The sequence below is a fragment of the Vipera berus genome (assembly GCF_964194415.1).
Source record: "Vipera berus genome assembly, chromosome: 1".
Taxonomy (NCBI): domain Eukaryota; kingdom Metazoa; phylum Chordata; class Lepidosauria; order Squamata; family Viperidae; genus Vipera; species Vipera berus.
This window is the reverse complement of record NC_138202.1, coordinates 250,398,305-250,418,900: the sequence shown is the minus strand read 5'-3', so window position 1 is coordinate 250,418,900 and position 20,596 is coordinate 250,398,305. Positions and strand designations below refer to the sequence as shown.

At 34.7% G+C, this 20,596-nt stretch overlaps 1 protein-coding gene across 1 annotated transcript in view; it reads right to left on the bottom strand.

The window, feature by feature from the left end:
• The window catches only part of GRIK2 (glutamate ionotropic receptor kainate type subunit 2), a gene marked incomplete at both ends in the record, with an annotated part of 565,573 nt that overhangs the window by 116,453 nt on the left and 428,524 nt on the right, over positions 1-20,596 (bottom strand). The window contains one exon of the mRNA XM_081312641.1: positions 20,213-20,430. Coding sequence (XP_081168767.1) covers positions 20,213-20,430 — 218 coding nt within the window. The remainder of the gene's footprint in view (positions 1-20,212; positions 20,431-20,596) is intronic.

The window sequence follows — 20,596 nt, the reverse complement described above, 5'->3', positions numbered from 1 at the left end:
TGAATGCTCCAAAATAAATTCTAGACCAGGCCTGTACATGCAGCCTACCAAGTACCCTTGGACAGAGCACAGACTTTTTTTTTTTTAAAAAAAAGAAGTAATAAAATCACCACCACTGCCCTGAAAGTCATGTTGCCTAGTGCCTCCATGGCTTACCATGACCACAAGCTCCAACACTGTAGATGCTCCTCTAGTCACCAAATCATTGATTAGCCCAGGGGTCGGCAACCGGAAAAAGGAAAAGAGCCACTCAGAACCGGTTCCATCACACACACAAAAAAGTGGGAGCCGCAAAAAGTGCGCATGTGTGCGTCCACTCACGCGCATGCGCAAAAAACACTTTGCGCATGCGCAAAATGGGAGGCACCTGCGCGGCGATGGGTCTCCCCTTTGGAGAGGTGTGCGCCGTCCCGTTCGGAGACCTGCCGCATTCGTCAAAGATGGACGAACGCGGCAGCTGTGCAAACGGGACGGCGGCGGCTTGGGAGAAGTGCGCGCGCACCTCTCCCTAGCCGCCGCCGTCCCTTTCGGAGACCTGCCGCGTTCGTCAAACATGGACGAACGCGGCAGCTGTGCAAACGGAACAGCGGTGGCTTGGGAGAGGTGCGCGTGCACCTCTCCCAAGCGGCTGCCATTCCTTTCGGAGACCTGCCACGTTCATCAAACATGGACGAACGCTGCAGCTGTGCAAACGGGATGGCGGCGATTTGGGAGAGGTGCGCACGCACCTCTGCCCTTCGGAAAGGTGCGCACACACCTCTCAGAACGGGCGGTGCCACTCTCCATTTGGAGAGGTGCACGCGCACCACTGCCCGTTCGAAGAGGTGCGCGCACACCAGGCGACTGGGAGCTGCAGGAGACCCGTGGATTAGCCCACCAGCATTCCTTTGCAGACCACAAAGATTTTTAATTTATCAGTGTGGGCCTTTCTCTTCTACAAGTTGCACAGACCTCTTCTAGATTTTCCTCTTGCCTTTCTGAGTTAACTCCTTCGTCTGTCATTGAGCAAGAATTGACTTTGTAGGGAAGCATATTATCATTTGATGTATATTTAACATATGTTCTACCTTTATTTACTGATTATATAATATTTGTATGCACCTGGCGAAGCTTGGGGCAACTTACAATATTTTTAAAATCATAAGATTAAAACATAAAAGCAGGGCTTTTTTTCTCATAGAATGCTCAGAATGGCATTCCGGCACCCTTTTTTGCACAAAAAGAAAAAAGCTTTTGCACAAGCTATGCTTTGCTGCTGAGTGTGCCAAAAGACCTGGCCGGCAAATGTTGCACCGGCAAGTTTTTTTTTAAAAATTCCATTTATATCCCGCCCTTCCCCGAAGACTCAGGGCGGCTTACAAGCTTAGCAGTAGCCTTCATTCTATGTATATGCCTGCTTATTAGGGCTTTCACACACACCCCAGCGGCATTATTACAAAGTCAGCTTAATTGCCCCCAACAATCTGGGTCTGCAGCGAAGGCGATTTGGCAGGAACTTTGCATCCCTCCCTGCTGCCCAAGTACACTATCTCAACTAGGTAAGTAAAAGAGGACAAGGAGTGGGAGGTGGGTTCTGCAGAGTCCATGTGCACTCCTTCCTTATGTTTCTCTGTGTCAGCTAGGCTGGTGGCCTACCTGGTGCTGGACCTGTGCCACTGTCGCCTTGCCCTGCATGCCTAAGTGGCTGCCCTGCATTGCCTGGCCCACACCGCCTCCGCCGCCTGCCCTGCACAGCCCTGCCATATATTGTGGGGCCCGCTGCTCCCACAGCACCAGCCATGCCAGCTGCAGCTCTGGGGGGCAGCCCACCACCAACACCCCTTGCACCCATTACCTTAGCAACACTCCCCCCACCCCCCCACCTCCTGCAGCTGCCAAGATGAGAGTTCCAGCACCATTTTTTTTAAAAAGCACTGAATAGAACTATAGCAATAAGGGAGCTGTGTGAAGCTGTAAAAAAAAAAAAGATTAAAACAGGAAAGTTACCTGGTCCAGATGGACTGCCAGTCTCTATTACAAATGTTTAGAAAATGAGCATTTATGAAAATTGGTAAGTACTATTTTGTAGAAGAGAAAGATTCCTAATAGCTGGAAGGAGGCTAATATAACTTCTGGTGCAGTGGTTAATATTGCAGATTAACTCTACCCACAACCTCAATGGTTCTCCCATTTACATTTATCTCAAAGATTTAAAAAGGATAAAAAGACTTGTGGTATGGAGCAAAGTAAGTCAAAATTTGAAATATAATTGTGTACAGTACTGATGATGAACATGTAATTGTCAAATGTACAAACATTTGTTCAAATTTGAAATGGAGGAGAAACAAGTTAAAGAATGTATCATAAGAAGCTTCTTGGATGAGAAATGAAACATCTTCAAGGATAAACAAAGAAAGTCTAGCTGCCTTTGGAAAAAGCACCTTTGGGACAATGATGACCTGGATGACTGAGAATCTGTAGACACTTCAAACATATGTTGGAAATGTGAACAACATGAAGGGACATTTTACCATGCTTGGTGTAAATATAAAAAAGCTTAAAAATGGATACAAATACATAATTTCATACAAAGGATCTTAAAGATCAATACTCAATCAAAGCCAGAACTTTTCCTTTGAAGAATAATGGATAAACATTTTTTTTAAAAAATGGAACTTTATTTCAATATATGATCATAGCAGCAAGATTACTACATTCATAGAGATGGAAAAATTGGAGATTATCCATTATGGAGGAATAGTTGGTAAAACTGACAGATTTTTCTGAAATGAATAAATTATCTTCTTCGATTCGAGAAGAGACTATCTACATTTATTGTTAACCAGAAGGTTCTTATAGATTTTAACATAAAAATAAAAAAAATGAACTTGTGACTTATGGTTTTATGATGTTAGAGGTTAAAATATGCAATATATTGTTCAATTTGGGAAAGAAGCCATTGCATTCACTAACTCAACTATTCAGATGTTTATATTCTTTTGAAAGACCAACATATTCAATGGTCTGCAGAATCATGAGTAAATTCATTTCATTTGAGTGAATGTTATACTATGTGATTTATTTTCCTAGTTGTTACTATATTATTGTATTCATTTGCTTCACTCTTGTTGCTGGTCATTAGCCAAATAATTGATTGAATGAATGACTTTCATTTATTGAGGTACTTGTATGTCTGTAAATACATGGCCTGCATATTTTTTATTTACTTTTTATTTAGTTTTTTCCCCTTCTTTTATAATTTTCTGTATTTTTTCTTCTTTCTTATATTACTTGTATAAAATATATAAAATCATTTTATCAGCAACCAAACTTAATAATGCAGTTTAGGTCTTTAATCTCCATCAAGTATATTCTAAGGAAAGAATAATTAATACTTGCTTGTCTCTTTATTAGACATAACTAACACTTTAAGATTTTAGTCAGCATGAAATAAATTTGAGAATGGTGTCTGTGTCCACCATATATAAATATTTTATGAAAAACATTCTCTCTTCCCCCCAATCATCTTCATTTTCTGTTCTAAGGAGTTTGGAAAAGTTCTGAAGCAGACAGAAGGACTTCAAGAACTCAGGCAGAAGAAAAGGAGAAGAGAATTAACTGAAGATGAATCACATGATGCTTGGATTTGCCCGAGCAATCAAAATTACCTAAGTCCAGGAAGTATGTGGCCATTTTGCCAAAAGTACTAGAACAAAAAGCAAAAGCAGACAATCTATTGTTATATTGGTATTCTGATATTACTATTTTGTGACAATGCCATGTGAAATGGGGAGCAGATCATATGTAATATAACTTCTACAGCATAAATAGTGGGATCCAAACCTAGTCCCACTTAGTAGATCCACTGAAATAAATTTTATTTTATTTTATTTTATTTTTTATTTTAAAACTCACTTGGTTTCTTGGGAAAGAAAAAAAAATCTGAAATGTACAGGACGCATAAGAACAAAGAATACTAAAATATGTCCTCAGAAAGGTTATTTAGTTTAATCATACCCTTGGAAATGCACTGTAAGGAATAAATCAAATCACTACACTGGAATACTACCAGAAAGAAAATGCAGCCATGATTCTTTAATGAGTAGGTGAATTAGGGAAATAGCAGGTTTATTTCCTAGCTGTCTTATAAAGGATTCCAATAAATTGGAATACTAACAGCACAATAAAACAAGAGTTGGACATTCCAGCCATAATCTATATTTACTTCAAAATCAAATTTCATCAGATACATCTGACTATGATAGTACTCTTAGTTGGTGAGCTATGGGCAACATGTCGACTTGTAAACAGAGATATTGATTTGCATAAAATAGCATATAACTTCTTGGGCAAAACTGGGCTTAGGTTTTGCTTGAGACATATTAGCCAAAATGTGCCAAAACTTGAATGGCATTATCCTAGATACTTAGCAGGGAATACTAATCATGAGGAACAGAGCTGAGAATTTTTTTTCTAACCTCTCCACTTATAATGTTACTAAAGATAGAACAAAATGAATAGTGAATTTTTAAGATATACAAATGCTAGTAGAAAGTAACTGGAAATTATATATTATATACTGTGAAGAACAAATGTTTGTCAGATGAAATGAAAATGGATGTATATAAGCATGAGTGTCTTCCCAGATTGTTCATGGAAATGACAATTTGCTGTGTCAGGAGAAAACATAAGAGTAAAATGAATTTGCAAGTGCAGTGAAAGTGTGAATAGCAAAGAGAGAGAGAGAGAGAGAGAGAGAGAGAGAGAGAGAGAGAGAGAGAGAGAGAGAGAGAGAGAGAGAGAGAGAGAGAGAAGATCAAAAATAAATAATAAATGTTGAGTGAATAGAAAAGTGAGCAACTTGAACCAAAAAATTATACTGAAGAGAAGGAATTAGGATTAAACAGCTAAATGAATACTGGTAAACAAAGGAATATGAATGGGTTTAGAAGAAGGAGGAGACCAAGAAATTTGTGGCAAGATAGCAGTGATTAAATTCACAAAAAGAACAAGGGAATGTATGGACATGAGGAAAATAAGCATTATTCGACAGGATAGAAAGGTGTTGTGAATACGTTTTATCCAAGTTCCCTCTGGTTATATTTCCTTTCTTTACATTATTTTATCCACTTCTTATTCTTTTTTCTGCATTTTGTATAATTGTTGCCTAAATAGGAATGACATGATGGGCAAATATCATTAAGTTTTCTTCACTGAGGTACGTTAACTAGGGAGAGTGGGAAGAAAAGGATATAGAAATCTTTGTTCTTATTTTTTTACATATTTGAAAGAAATAGGAAGTTTACTGTGAATTTATCCTCAGTCTGTCAAATATAATAAAAATAAACAAAACTATATGAATATAATTGGTATTTAGTGTATACATACATAATTATATAACAAATTAACTGCTCATATTTTCTCCTTAATTAAAAAAAAACTTTGAATCTATACAAGCTAAAGAAAAACAAAGCATGTTTCTAACAACTATAAACATGTAAGAGATTGTTTTTGATTTTGTATTCGAGCAATTCATATTGCACAATGTGATAACTAATGGCATATTAAAATTAGGTTGGCAAGTATATGTTTCTAGTTTGCATAGCTGTAATTATAATTCAGAGATAGCAACACATGCTTCTTCAATCAAAATTCATTATGAATATGACACAAATGACATTCCTAGAGGTTTGCCAAATGTATTTATTTATTTTCAAACCACTAATCCACTTTGGGAAACACATTAAGATTTAAATTATAGTAAAAAAGTAGTTTTCTTAGGACAAAACTAAAAAGACACTAACAGTAGCACATTTTCAGCGCACTCAGCAGATCTGCCTTTGAGATGATGCTTTTGTGCATTAGCTTATGAATGGAAAACTCTTCATGTTAGGAAATGCTATGCATCATGTTAAACTGAAATCTCATTCTCCATATTAAATAATTTTCTGCAATAGCACAGCACTTCTAGAAACTCATGTTAGCATTATTACAGTATGTGGACTAAAATTTATAATGTATTGGAAAATTAACCTATAAGTGAGCTAGACTAATTGCACCATGTATATAGATGAAATATCAAGAGTGACAACAATTGTCTTCAAGTTGCTGAATAACAATAGGTAAAAATATTTTATACAGGCTACAAAAATCAGAGGCCATTTTGGTTCCAGTTTTTTTTAAAAATATCTCAGATATGTATATGTGTCTGTGTGTGTGTGCATGTGTGTGTGTGTAGCATGTGTATATGTGTGTTATGTATGCATATGCGTAAATATATATACCGTACTTTCTTTTGAGAGCAGGCAACAGATTTTCATTTAATGTAGACCACTGTGACAATAAAGGTTATCAAAAAATCTATCTAAAAATCTAATCTACAACAACTGGCAAACATCAGCAATTCTGGTAAGAAAAATGAAAAAATGCTCTTGCATTTTAAAGAATTAAATAATTAAGATGTACCTTCTTGGTTATTAGACTGAAGTTTAAGAAGAGTTGACTTTCAACTCTTTATGCTGCAGATATAGTATAATTGAATAAGTCATATGATTTGGGTTTCCTATGGTTGTGTTGTTTTTGATTATTATTGCTAATATTATCTGCTAATTTTCTGAAAATAATGATACAGCCTTTCCAGTATTTTCTCACTCTCTTCTCCAATTCTTACTATAATTTGGGGAAAGAAAAATAAGGTGTAAAATCTGTAATTTATCAATTTGTTAATAATTTGGGATTCATAGAGCTTCATTTATAATTAAAAATATGCATTGCTTTTGAAAAGAAATTAAGACCTGGACCTACAATATTAACTCTTTCAAGATCAAAAATTGGCTCTTTTGTAATTTAATAGAAAGAATTATTACTATAGCCTCATCTGTAAAAACTGTCACTTTAAAAACTCACATAGTTGTATGAAGCCATTGTAACAAACATGTATTTTGTTTCCTTGTCCTTTTCTTTGTTAATTTCTTCAGATATAGATAGATGCAGGGCTTTTTTCCTCATAGAATGCTCAGAACGGAGTTCCGGCACCTTTTTTGGATGGAACCTTGTAGGGTAGGCAAGGCAGGTTGTATGACATGTGTGAGTTCCGGCACCTTTTTCTTTTACAAAAAAAGCACTGGATAGATGATAGATAGATAGATAGATAGATAGATAGATAGATAGATAGATAGATAGATAGATAGATAGATAGATAGATAGATGTGTGTGTGTGTGAGAGAGAGAGAGCAGGCAACAGATTTTCATTTAATGTAGACCACTGTGACAATAAAGGTTATCAAAAAATCTATCTAAAAATCTAATCTACAACAACTGGCAAACATCAGCAATTCTGGTAAGAAAAATGAAAAAATGCTCTTGCATTTTAAAGAATTAAATAATTAAGATGTACCTTCTTGGTTATTAGACTGAAGTTTAAGAAGAGTTGACTTTCAACTCTTTATGCTGCAGATATAGTATAATTGAATAAGTCATATGATTTGGGTTTCCTATGGTTGTGTTGTTTTTGATTATTATTGCTAATATTATCTGCTAATTTTCTGAAAATAATGATACAGCCTTTCCAGTATTTTCTCACTCTCTTCTCCAATTCTTACTATAATTTGGGGAAAGAAAAATAAGGTGTAAAATCTGTAATTTATCAATTTGTTAATAATTTGGGATTCATAGAGCTTCATTTATAATTAAAAATATGCATTGCTTTTGAAAAGAAATTAAGACCTGGACCTACAATATTAACTCTTTCAAGATCAAAAATTGGCTCTTTTGTAATTTAATAGAAAGAATTATTACTATAGCCTCATCTGTAAAAACTGTCACTTTAAAAACTCACATAGTTGTATGAAGCCATTGTAACAAACATGTATTTTGTTTCCTTGTCCTTTTCTTTGTTAATTTCTTCAGATATAGATAGATGCAGGGCTTTTTTCCTCATAGAATGCTCAGAACGGAGTTCCGGCACCTTTTTTGGATGGAACCTTGTAGGGTAGGCAAGGCAGGTTGTATGACATGTGTGAGTTCCGGCACCTTTTTCTTTTACAAAAAAAGCACTGGATAGATGATAGATAGATAGATAGATAGATAGATAGATAGATAGATAGATAGATAGATAGATAGATAGATAGATAGATGTGTGTGTGTGTGAGAGAGAGAGAGCAGGCAACAGATTTTCATTTAATGTAGACCACTGTGACAATAAAGGTTATCAAAAAATCTATCTAAAAATCTAATCTACAACAACTGGCAAACATCAGCAATTCTGGTAAGAAAAATGAAAAAATGCTCTTGCATTTTAAAGAATTAAATAATTAAGATGTACCTTCTTGGTTATTAGACTGAAGTTTAAGAAGAGTTGACTTTCAACTCTTTATGCTGCAGATATAGTATAATTGAATAAGTCATATGATTTGGGTTTCCTATGGTTGTGTTGTTTTTGATTATTATTGCTAATATTATCTGCTAATTTTCTGAAAATAATGATACAGCCTTTCCAGTATTTTCTCACTCTCTTCTCCAATTCTTACTATAATTTGGGGAAAGAAAAATAAGGTGTAAAATCTGTAATTTATCAATTTGTTAATAATTTGGGATTCATAGAGCTTCATTTATAATTAAAAATATGCATTGCTTTTGAAAAGAAATTAAGACCTGGACCTACAATATTAACTCTTTCAAGATCAAAAATTGGCTCTTTTGTAATTTAATAGAAAGAATTATTACTATAGCCTCATCTGTAAAAACTGTCACTTTAAAAACTCACATAGTTGTATGAAGCCATTGTAACAAACATGTATTTTGTTTCCTTGTCCTTTTCTTTGTTAATTTCTTCAGATATAGATAGATGCAGGGCTTTTTTCCTCATAGAATGCTCAGAACGGAGTTCCGGCACCTTTTTTGGATGGAACCTTGTAGGGTAGGCAAGGCAGGTTGTATGACATGTGTGAGTTCCGGCACCTTTTTCTTTTACAAAAAAAGCACTGGATAGATGATAGATAGATAGATAGATAGATAGATAGATAGATAGATAGATAGATAGATAGATAGATAGATAGATAGATAGATGTGTGTGTGTGTGAGAGAGAGAGAGAGTATTAAAGAAATTAATAAAAATGGACATAGGAAAAGAACAGAAGCACATCTGTTACAACATATGTATATAGAAAGTTCAATATAAAATATATTAGCTAGGTCAGCACTTTTAGGACAACACTTTCTTTTTAAAATACATTTAAAAATTTAATTTTTAATTTTTAATTTAATTTAATTTGTCGATGCCAAATTAAAGCCAAATTACCCTGTGATAAGAAAGAAAGAAAGAAAGAAAGAAAGAAAGAAAGAAAGAAAGAAAGAAAGAAAGAAAGAAAGAAAGAAAGAAGGAAGGAAGGAAGGAAGGAAGGAAGGAAGGAAGGAAGGAAGGAAGGAAGGAAGGAAGGCAGGCTACTTGATCACAACTTACACTTACTTTAAAAAAAAGAATAAATCATAAGTTTGAAGTTTTGCAAAAGCAGAGTAGGAAGATGTATGTATATTGTAATAAAGGAAATGAATTAACCATTCATTTGATTGGTATGAAAATCAAGATATTACATCAAAATGTGAGAAATTTAAATTCATTTAAATTCATGTACACAAAAATTGTCATACAATACCCATTTAAAAGATAAATTGTATTTTATTCCAAAGGTTTGTCAACATAGAAATCAATAATTCCTAGTCATTCTAGCCACATGGTTTTAAAATATACTTTTATCATTAATAAAACATTTTAAATTTTGTGTATACACCAAAAGGTTCTAAGATCAGTTCAAAACTAAAGTTAAAAAAAAAAAACTTTTTTGAATGCTGAGTGAACAAAACCAAAATGATATCGACCTATCCAAAAATTGGAGGTGTACGTTTGCTGCTTGTGATCAATTTAGAATGCATGATTCTTTCAGCTGTTTTTCTCTCTCTATTTCAATCTAACGGGCAAACAGGGATGTCAACAAACCCCACAGATGTCCTACTTTTCTGCCTTCAAAGTTCTGGCAGGCAATTAAATAAGTAAAATATTTCTTATGTTCTCACTATCCACATCTGCACTTCTGTAGTTTTCCAGTGGCTATGCATGTATAAGGAGAAGGGCTTACAAACAGTTAAATTGTGGTGGATTGCTAAAATTGGGGAAATTATGTAGAGTAAGAACAAGTATTTTCAGTAGTATGCTAGGCACTGAGTCAGAGATTGCATGTATGCATAGCACAATGCATGCCTTCTCTCCCCTGAATTCAAAGAACTGAATTGGCACAGCTTGTTGGGAAGTGTGCATTAAAACCCACTACCCCCTCCAGACATTCAGCATTACAGAATATGCTAATTTTCTAGAACAGCCTATTCCTACAAGCTCAAGAGCCTTTCCAGTATTTTCCAGTCTCTTGTCAAAAGTTCTAGTTTTTGTACTCACTGGTTGCTAAGGCTTACATGGAAGAGGCATGGTGACTACAGAACTCACTTAATGTACAAAGCCTAATACAGATGCTTTGATTACTTCATTGAGACAGCATTATAAGGAAAAAAAACTGGGAAATTACCATAACTTTACTACAGTATATCTAAAGCAGGGCAGAAAGTGAAAAGAAGGGAAATTGTGGTAAGAAGGACAGCAGGGAGAGTTGTGCACCCACATATATGAAAATAAATCAATAAGGAAAGAATTAATTATTTAAACTCCAATGTTTAGAGACTGCATATATGGACTGCAAAAATCCAGAAACCACTTATTTGATTGTTCAATTGTTCCATTTCTGCATGACTTGATAGACATCATTTTACCAGGACTGATTTAAAAATAGCTTCTTTGAGTTCCTGTAAGCTAATGTCTGAATCATCAGTGGTGATACTAAGCCACCTCATCTTGGCTTGATTTTTATTGTTTTTCATGTTTCCCCATATCAAGAAATTGACTTTACAGTATATGTCAAAAATGTTATAGCTCTACTCGCATTAGCAGTTCTTCCAGGAATCAGTTTAGATTTACTTCATCTAGTATGGATACATTGTTTGTCTTCAGTACAAAGAATTCTAAATAAATTACTTTAATGCTACAGTTCAAAGGTATTCATTTATCTTTGCTCAGCTTTCATAGACTTTGCTGTCAATCTGATCATAAAGGTAAAGGTTCCCCCGCACATGCGTGCTAGTCGTTTCCGACTCTAGGGGCTGGTGCTCATCTCCGTTTCAAAGCCGAAGAGCCAGCGCTTGTCCGAGGACGTCTCCGTGGTCATGTGGTCAGCATGACTAGATGCCAAAGGCGCACGGAATGCTTTCAATCTGATACATCTACACTTAATAGGTCTAAAATGGGGAATACATTTAATATATTAGAATATATCTAGTTTCTATTTGCATTTTGAAAGTCTAGACTGCAAAACCTTGAGTATTTTCTTAGTAATATATAGTAGCAATTGCATGGTATTTTCAGCATTATTAAGCTCTGTTATGTCTTTGCTAGGTAAAAAGGTAAAGGTTTCCCTGTCAGTCATGTCTGACTATAGGGCATGGTGCTCATCTGTTTCTTAGCCAAGGAAGCCAGTGTTGTCCAAAAACAATTTCTATGGTCATGTGGCCAGCCAAAGGGACACGGAACGCTGTTACCTTCCCACCAAAGTCTACTTGCATTTGCATGCTTCAGAACTGCTAGGTGGGCAGGAGCTGAGGCAAGTAATGGGAGCTCACCCTTTTGCGCAGAACTTGGATCTCAAACCTGGGCTGTCAGCTCTCCAACTGATAAGGTCAGCTTCTTTAACCGCTGAGCCATCATGCCCCTTATTTCTTTGCAGCAGAATATAAATTGGTATTTTATATTCTTTTGGTGACAGCCAGGTATTCTATATAACTGCTTACAAACAATATGTATCACTTTAACTAAATCAATAGCCAATATTTTTAGAACCCATTTAAATTCATTTCAGAGAATTTGGCTTTAATTCAGTGATCAAATCTATATCATTGATTTGGTAATCTTTTTTTGTGCTTATATCCCGTATTTTATACCATATCTTCTTTGTATCTTCTGTCTATATATCTTTACCTTTTTACTTTTAATGTGCCATTTTCTCATAAGCGTTTCTTTTCATTTCCACAATTTTCTTAAATAAGTTTGTCTTTCCCATTCTTTGCACTGTCTACTTAGTCATAAAATGTTGTCTTTGCTTGCTGAACAACGTTTAGTTGGGCAAATTCTGTCTCTGTGCCTTTAGCTCTTCATTTTTTTTCAGCTATTTTTATCATACATTTTGTCTTTTTTTACTTTTTGCCTTTTGGAATATATTTGGTTGCTTTGTCTTTAGCGATACTGCAAATTTCAGTTTAGAGTTCTTCTGTGCAATATTTTTGGTCATATCTTGGTGGTTTTATTATTTCCTTTGTTTTTCTTGATCTTAAGCTGAAATTAAGGAAGACATCTGTTAAATGAACTACATTAAGCACTTAGTCTTAATGGCATTTTGAATAGAGTTTTTTCCATTTTTTGCTCACAGAATATGTAGCCAATTCATTTTTTTTTCTATTGTCTAACATAGTCATACCTTAAATTGTTGAAATGAGATATTTTTTGTAAACATGGCATGGGTGTATTTGCAAGTTTGTTTATTTGTTTGTTTAGAAAATTTATAATGCCACCTATTCATACATGGCAACAAAAGGCAGCTTACAGGATATAAAGGCACAATATAAAAGAAATAAAAATAATAATAAAAATAAAATAATAAAAAACCCCACCCCAGTGACAACACCGTTGCCTTATTAGTTTCTGATTCTTCAATATCTGCAAACCTAGGCCATTGAATATTGACTGGCTTGGTTCAGACTAAAATTGTGATTATTCTGAAATGTCTGAGGTTGCTTATGAGCAAAGACTTTGACATCCTTTTATTAATTATTATGGATATGCCATTTTGACTATGTTTTTTCCTAGTGTAGAAATCTGATGCACGTGATGTGAAGTGGCCCATTTCAGTCCATTAGTTTCTGGAATATCAATGTTCAGTCTTGATATTCCCAATCTGATATCATCAATTTCACCTGTTTATGTTTGTTTTGTTTGTTTGTTTCTACAATACTATACTGCCCATCTCACTCAAGTGATTCTGGGTGATTATTATGACGTTCCATTTACAAATGCTATCTGTACCTTTGCAGCATCCAATTTTTCTTTTGCCCCTGGTCATATCGACAGCCATCCATATCCTTTCCTCTTTATACTATGAAGGCTTACCAAGTATTGGACAACCCAAATTGGCCTACAAGAAAGCCCAAATAAAGTACAAAAAAGAGACATGGAAAGGCAGAATATTACATGATCAGTACACAAAAAAGTAGCAGGCAACAAAGATACAGATACAACGCAGACCTGGCAATGTCTAAGAGCAAGAAAATTGAAGAAAGAAACAAAGGGGATAATTCTGGCTACACAAGACCACACCTTAAGAAGAAATGTGTACAAAGCCAGAATTGAGAAGACAGCAACAGATAGCAAATGCCGCCTCTGCAAAGAAGCTAACCTTTTTAGCTGCTGCAAGAAGATCTACCAGAATGGCATAAAAAGTACCAACAATGCTGCATTAGCATATCTGCAAGAAATGCCATTTGCCTACAAGCAAGAACTGGTGGGACTACAAAATAATAATAATAAAAAAAGTAATAGAAAATGAAGAAGTGAAAATGCTCTGGGACTTACAAATTCAAATAGACAAGCACCTGCTGCATAACACTGCAGATTTAACAATCCAACCTTATCCAAAATTGATAAGAAAGACAAAAAGTATTGGAGACTATAGTACCTGGAAACAACAGAGTAGATCTGGAGACAAATCACAAAATACAAAGACCACAAATAGAAATACAATGACTATGGCGAAAGAAAGCAAAAATTGTGTCAATAGGGGTAGGCGCCTATTGAACACCATCAGCCTTGACAAAATCATATTAGTCAATTGCAAAAGGCAGTTTTATTTGGAACAGATGTGACAATACAACATTAAATAACAACACTTAATAAGTAGGTCTTAATAAGTAGGAAAAGAATGCCAAATCTAGTTGAAGTATCTGGCTGACTATGTGATAAAACATAATAATAAGAAAAATAACTTCATTATCACCCTTATTATTTGTCAATGCTATTATCCACTTTCAGCAATTTTAAAGAAAAAAACTAACAAACAGTCAAAATTACATAGATGACCTGAAGCTTTATAGAAAATCAGAAATAAAATCTAGTCATCAACAAACACCGGAAGAATTTTTATAAGCAGTGAAACGTGGCCTAAAGAAATGTGCTACAATAGCAATAAAGCAGGATAAAGTCATGAACCATAATGGAATTGAAATGCCGAGTGGCCAAACAATCAGGAGCCATCAGGATGACACCTACAAGTATCTATGCAGTTTACAGTTGGATAACATCAAATATGGACAAATTGAAAATGTGATTAGTAAAGAATACATCCAAATGGTTATAAAATTGCTAAAGGCAAAATTGAACAGTGGAAAGACCATAAAAACCATCAATGCCTAAGCCATATCTGTGATACAATACCTTCCTGGAATTATTAACTAGACACAATCTGAAATGGACAGTTTGATTTAAAAAAAAACCACAAGAAAAGTGATGACTATTCACTATGCATTACATTCCCATAGAGATATGCAGAAAGAGAGGAAGAGGTTTTCTTCAGGTTAAATAAATTATCAAAGAAGAAAAATGTAAATTGGCAAAGTGATTTCACACTTTGTGTATAATAATAACCCATGCTACTCATACTTTCCTATGCACTTTATTAACTTGTTGTATACCTTTTTACTTATGGGGCTCAAAACAAATAACCTTATAATAGCCATAAAGCCAGACATAATAAAATATACTACAAACATTTAGAAAACCAGTGAGCATAATATTTTAATATCTTATATGCAAACTGGAAGAAGAATCTGAAAAAGTTTCTGACCCTGGAGATTAATACCTACATAACTGTACAGTAGATTCAAGTATTTTTTTTAAAAAATGAAAAAGAAAGCTGATAATGATTATGCTACATCAATTAAGGAATGAAACAAAATTTCTTAAACAATAATTAAAAGGACTTTTTGAGAACATAATATGTATTATCCATTAGATAAATAACACAATTAAGCAAATACAGTATATGAAAAAACTGAATTCCATTCCAACACTTTGTTAATGTATAAATGAATAAATAATAGTTTATACTATAAAAATATTGTAAAACGAGGCACACTTTATTTAACTGGTTTATACAAACCAGTTAAATAAAGTGTGCCTCGTTTTACAATATTTTTTGCCACAGATATTACACAAATTATTGCAGTTCTGTGAATCATGTGGTTTTTAAGCTTCGATCCAGCTTTCCTCATTGATTTTACTTGTCAGAAACCAGCTGTGAGGTTTCACATAACCCCAGGATGGTGCAACCATCATCAATACATGCCATTTGCCAGGCATCTGAATTCTGACCATGTTACTGTGTGAATGTTGCAACAGTCATAATGTGAGGACTGGTAATAAGTCACTTTTTTCAATGCTATTATAATTTCAAATGGTCACTAAAGAAATGGTTGTAAGCTGAGAACCTCTTATACAGTATTCAGGTATGGAATGGGAGATAATTGGAGTGATACATCAAAGTTATACAAAGCTGTAGGCTACATCGATAAAAGTATACTTTCCAAATTATGGAGAACAATAGCTTCACTATAGGGTAGGTACTTTGATTAGATCCCACTCAGGTGATTAATATTGTTTAACCAAATTCATAAAAGACCGCCTTACTTTTGAGAAACACTTTTCCCATGTTGCAGAGGACATTTACTGAATTAAGTCTACAATGGTCTCAATGTAACGCCAGTTAATATATTTGTGGAAGCCGAGCTACTGAAGATATTTTCTATCTTCCACTTTTATGTAAGATTTATGCTGATTCTAGAAAAAAAAGTGCCTCATTTTATCTAGCAAGGAAATATTTTTTTCATTTTATTGCAGTTGGTTATCAACATTTTGGCAGATGAAAAGACTTTTGTCACTTGCCAAGTTTGTTGTCACTGCAAAAAAGTTTCATACAGATTTTGACCAACATAAGCAGGATGAAAAGTGAGAAACTACTATTTTATAATTTATTTATATTTTTCACATAATGCATTACAGTACATTAGATATACTGATATTATGAGCACTAATTAAAAATAGGCAAGATTTAAGAAATCCTTTATAACATCACTTTGAAAAGTAGAAACCCTTATCTAATACTCAGAAATGTTTGGGAACTGTAAAAAACACATCTTTTCAGGGGATCATGTTATTAATGGTGTCAAAGTCTAGTAACGTTTGACAAAAATTAAGCTCTGAATCAATAAACCCTCTGGCCACCCTGTCCTATGTACAAATGATACTTTAGAATAGTCTTTCTCAGCCTTTGCAACTTTAAGACATGTGAACTTCAGCTCCCAGAATTCCCCAGTCAGCTGTTTTGCTTAATTTTTACTATTTTATCTTTCTTTAATGGGAGATACTCATAACCACTATACCACTATCTTTCTTATGCTTTGTCAATAAGGAGTGAACTTTCATTTTCAGGACCAAATATTCCTCATGATTGGATTACAAATATTAATGCAATAACCCAGGGAGCTATGACATTATTTAATTGTGCTACATAAATAAAATTAGGAAAAGTAATGCATGGGGAAAAGAAAAAAAATGTTACTTTTTTGTATGGAAAGACTAAGTCACTCCTGGCATTAATTACAAATTCCAGGATGATCATATTCAGAGACATTTTGTTTCATAATTTTTAACATATAACTTGCATTATAATTTTGCACCTGCATCTAATGGGGGGAAATAGGCTTGAAAGCTAGCAGCCTCTATTTTCTAAGGACAGTAATTTTTTGTACAAAAAGACAAGTCAATCCTGACATCAATTACAAATTCCAGAATGATCATATTCAGAGACATTTTGTTTCATAATTTTTAACATATAACTTGCATTATAATTTTGCACCTGCATCTAATGGGAGGAAAATAGGCTTGAAAGCTAGCAGCCCCTATTTTCTAAGGGGAGTAATTTTGGCATGTATCTACTTTTCACTCCATTGAATGGAATAATTTGAGCCACACATTAAATCTATGTTTTACTGCACTACACAAGAAATTAACCGACTACACTTTTATTCTAATTCTCGAATAAAATTAATTCTAGCTTTACTATTAAATAAATTAATTCTAATTAAAACTGTATCCTCCAAGTTTCCATCTTTGGGTATAAAATACTGTTCAACGGCAATCTGTCACCATATTTATTTTCTTATGTGGTAGTAGGTACTACTGAGTTCAACTTTTAATATGTATATATAAAACCTTGTAAAGAAGAATCTGTAACATTCAGGGAACAGAAAAGAAGCAACAAATAGCATCAGATAAGAAAAAGAAAAGGACCCTGCTATTTAAGAGACTGGTACTGACAATTGGACTCCGAAATATTGCTTTCCCTCCTAGACATACTATCATATAGAATAGATGGTTGACATTCTTCACAAGATCAAAATAAATATGACAGTAAATTAAAGCCCTCTACTCTTCTTTGGTAAAGGAGAATCAATTATCTGTGTCATATAGAGTATACTCACTGAAAGGTTAATCATATGGTCTCTTTAAAGACAAAAAAAAGAGCTCTTCAAACATTCCCCTATTCATGTTCTGACAGCTTCAATGCCCTAACCCTGTGGTGGCGAACCTATGGCACGCATGCCACAGGTGGCACACAGAGCCCTCTCTGTGGGCACGCACACCATCGCCCCAGTCCTAGGCCTTCAGCTGGGTTTTATAAAACCTTTTTGCTTTAGGCCTCCACCAACGTGTGCCAAAAAAAGGTTGAATCAATCAATCAATTTCAACTTTTCATGGGGAAAAAAAAATCTTGCAAAGTTGGAATTTATTGATTGAACTTTTTAGTCCCACCCAGTCTGCCGTTACCACTGCAGCCATGCCCACCCAATGGGCCACGCCCACACAATTGGACATACCCATCCAATGGTCACGCCCACACAATGGGCTACACCCACCCATTGGCCCATGCCTACCCGACACCCGTCAATACATAAGTGAGTTTTGGGTTGCAGTTTGGGCACTCGGTCTCTGAAAGGTTCACCATCACTGCCCTAACCATTACAGCAGCTATAATTGTTTAGTTCCTACTAAATAAGATTATTTTTTTCCTCATAAAATTTTCATTAAGGTGCTGTTTACATCCTCAGCAAAACAACCCACAAGTTAAAGCATTTCTACTTCTTATAGGCAGTGAAATATTAATTAGTTTTAATTTCCTGAGTAAATTGAATTTCTACCAGAGCTTGGTTTATGTTTATTTAGCTCTTGTCATATCAGCAGAAATAGCTAAATTATTCAGAAAGTCAGTCAAAAATCAGTCAAACTATTAGGTCATCAGAATAATAATTTTGAAGATTATCACCTGTGTTCACAAATATCAGGATAACAATAGGTCATAAGTACAAAAAGATATATGCAATTAACAGTAGCATAAGTCTATCAATTGTTTTCTTAAATGTTTCATATAAGCTGCCTTATGTTATTCCCCCCATGCTGCTACCAACGTCAGCTGTTCCCAATTCCCCTGAGGCAAAGTGTTTAAATCCATTTGAAAATATTAACTGCCCTGATAAGTGAATGACCCCCCCCCACACACACACATTTTAAAATAACAGCAGCTTATCCACCTTCAGTGCAACTAGATGATTTTCCTTCCTCTACACAAAGTGTATAGAGCAGAAATAAAAGGATGATGCCAAAACCATTGTAGCTCGCAAGCAGGAAAATAAATGAAACTGAAATAACAACTGTTTGTTCAAATGAATGGCTATAAAGAAGTTTTAGGATATAATAGCAGCTTGTCCTCTTACAGTTGCTTCTCATAAACATGCATACATAGTTAGGAGCAACCTCGCTCTTATCTTTGAAGTTAGCTTCCATTCACAACACAACTTCAGAGGAACAGTAAGTGAAGGAACTGAGAATGATGGAAACTTCCAATCTCATGCTTCTGGAACTAGTTGCTTCTATGACATTATTGAGAATGTGTATGTATATCAGTATTTCTGGACTATTGGATTCATAAGAAAGATTCTAAAAATGCTAAATACATTACAAAAGTCAGATGGATCAGACCCTAATAAATGCATTCATGCTGACAAAAGCAAGCATTATTGCTTTTAAAAACTTTTGTTTTTAATGGGCAGGGGTATTATCTACCACTCCAGTTCAATTCTATGAATTTTAATTCAGGCTCACACAAATTTTGACATATGAGGCTGAATGCTGCATATTAATTAGCAACTTTTTCAAGATTTAATGAAATTGAATATACCTGGACAGAGTTTACCAACAAGGTGATTCCAATATTGCATTATTTAGTAATTTATGTCAAGTATAACACAACAGGGGATATCACTTTGTTGCTGCCTTTGTACACCAGAAACATAATGGTCAAATGTCAAACCAAGATTCCTCTACTAGAGTTCTGAATCTGAAATATGACCAGCTGATGTCTTTCTGGTTTCTAAGAAATAAAATAGAACATGTTGATTGATCAGTAAATGTATGTTAGAATAAAACACTGAATTAAACAAAGAGAATCCAGCAGAAGTATGCCTTGTTGGAAAAGTCAGGATAAATATGTAACAAGAAAAATCAGTTCAAAAATAAATTATTTCAATCAAATAGGGATAAAACAGAGGTCACATCTAGGTTTTTGGGTTCCAGAGATAGGCAACATCTGACTTTGCAACCAAAGTGAGATGTTACTAGCAGAATTTGAATTCACATCACAAGCAACTTCATATTGCCTCAGCTAACTTTGTTCTTTCTCATTATATCCCATATCTGGTAGACATATTAAATATGCCTGGAAATAGCTGTATTACATATGTCTGTAAATATGCAGTAGGCATATGAAAACCAAAGCACTGAAACAGCCCCCCCCTTTGAGCAGAGTCAGGCTTCCAATGACAAATGTCCAATGGCTATTTATGCACAAATATATATTACATTTTCAAACATGCCAAAACAGATTTAAAAATAAGCTAGATGAAGAAAGGGCTTCTCTGAAGAGTAGAAGTAAGTAAACACAGGGTCCCCCACATTAATTAATTTTAAAAGTCCTACCTTAAAAAAGGTCATGGTTGCACCATCTTCAACGGTTCCATATTCTATTTTTGTTTGCTTTGCTAAGTCATCTGCTGAATCAATGGGGGATTCCATGCGTTCCACTGTCAGAAAGGCGGCTAGATTAGCAGTGTACGAGGAAATGATGATAAGTGTGAAAAACCACCAAATGCCTCCCACTATCCTGGTGGAGAGGGCTTTGGGCATTAGCTCGGAACCTAATGAAAATCAGGGGAAAAGGATGAATCCAGAGTATTAACAATAGATCTCATTGTTAGAATTCAGGGCTTTCATTATCAAGGGAAAGATGGAATCACTAAGCCAATAAGAATGAAATAAAGCTACAGCTTAACTGACACTTATAAAGACAAACAACTGAAATGG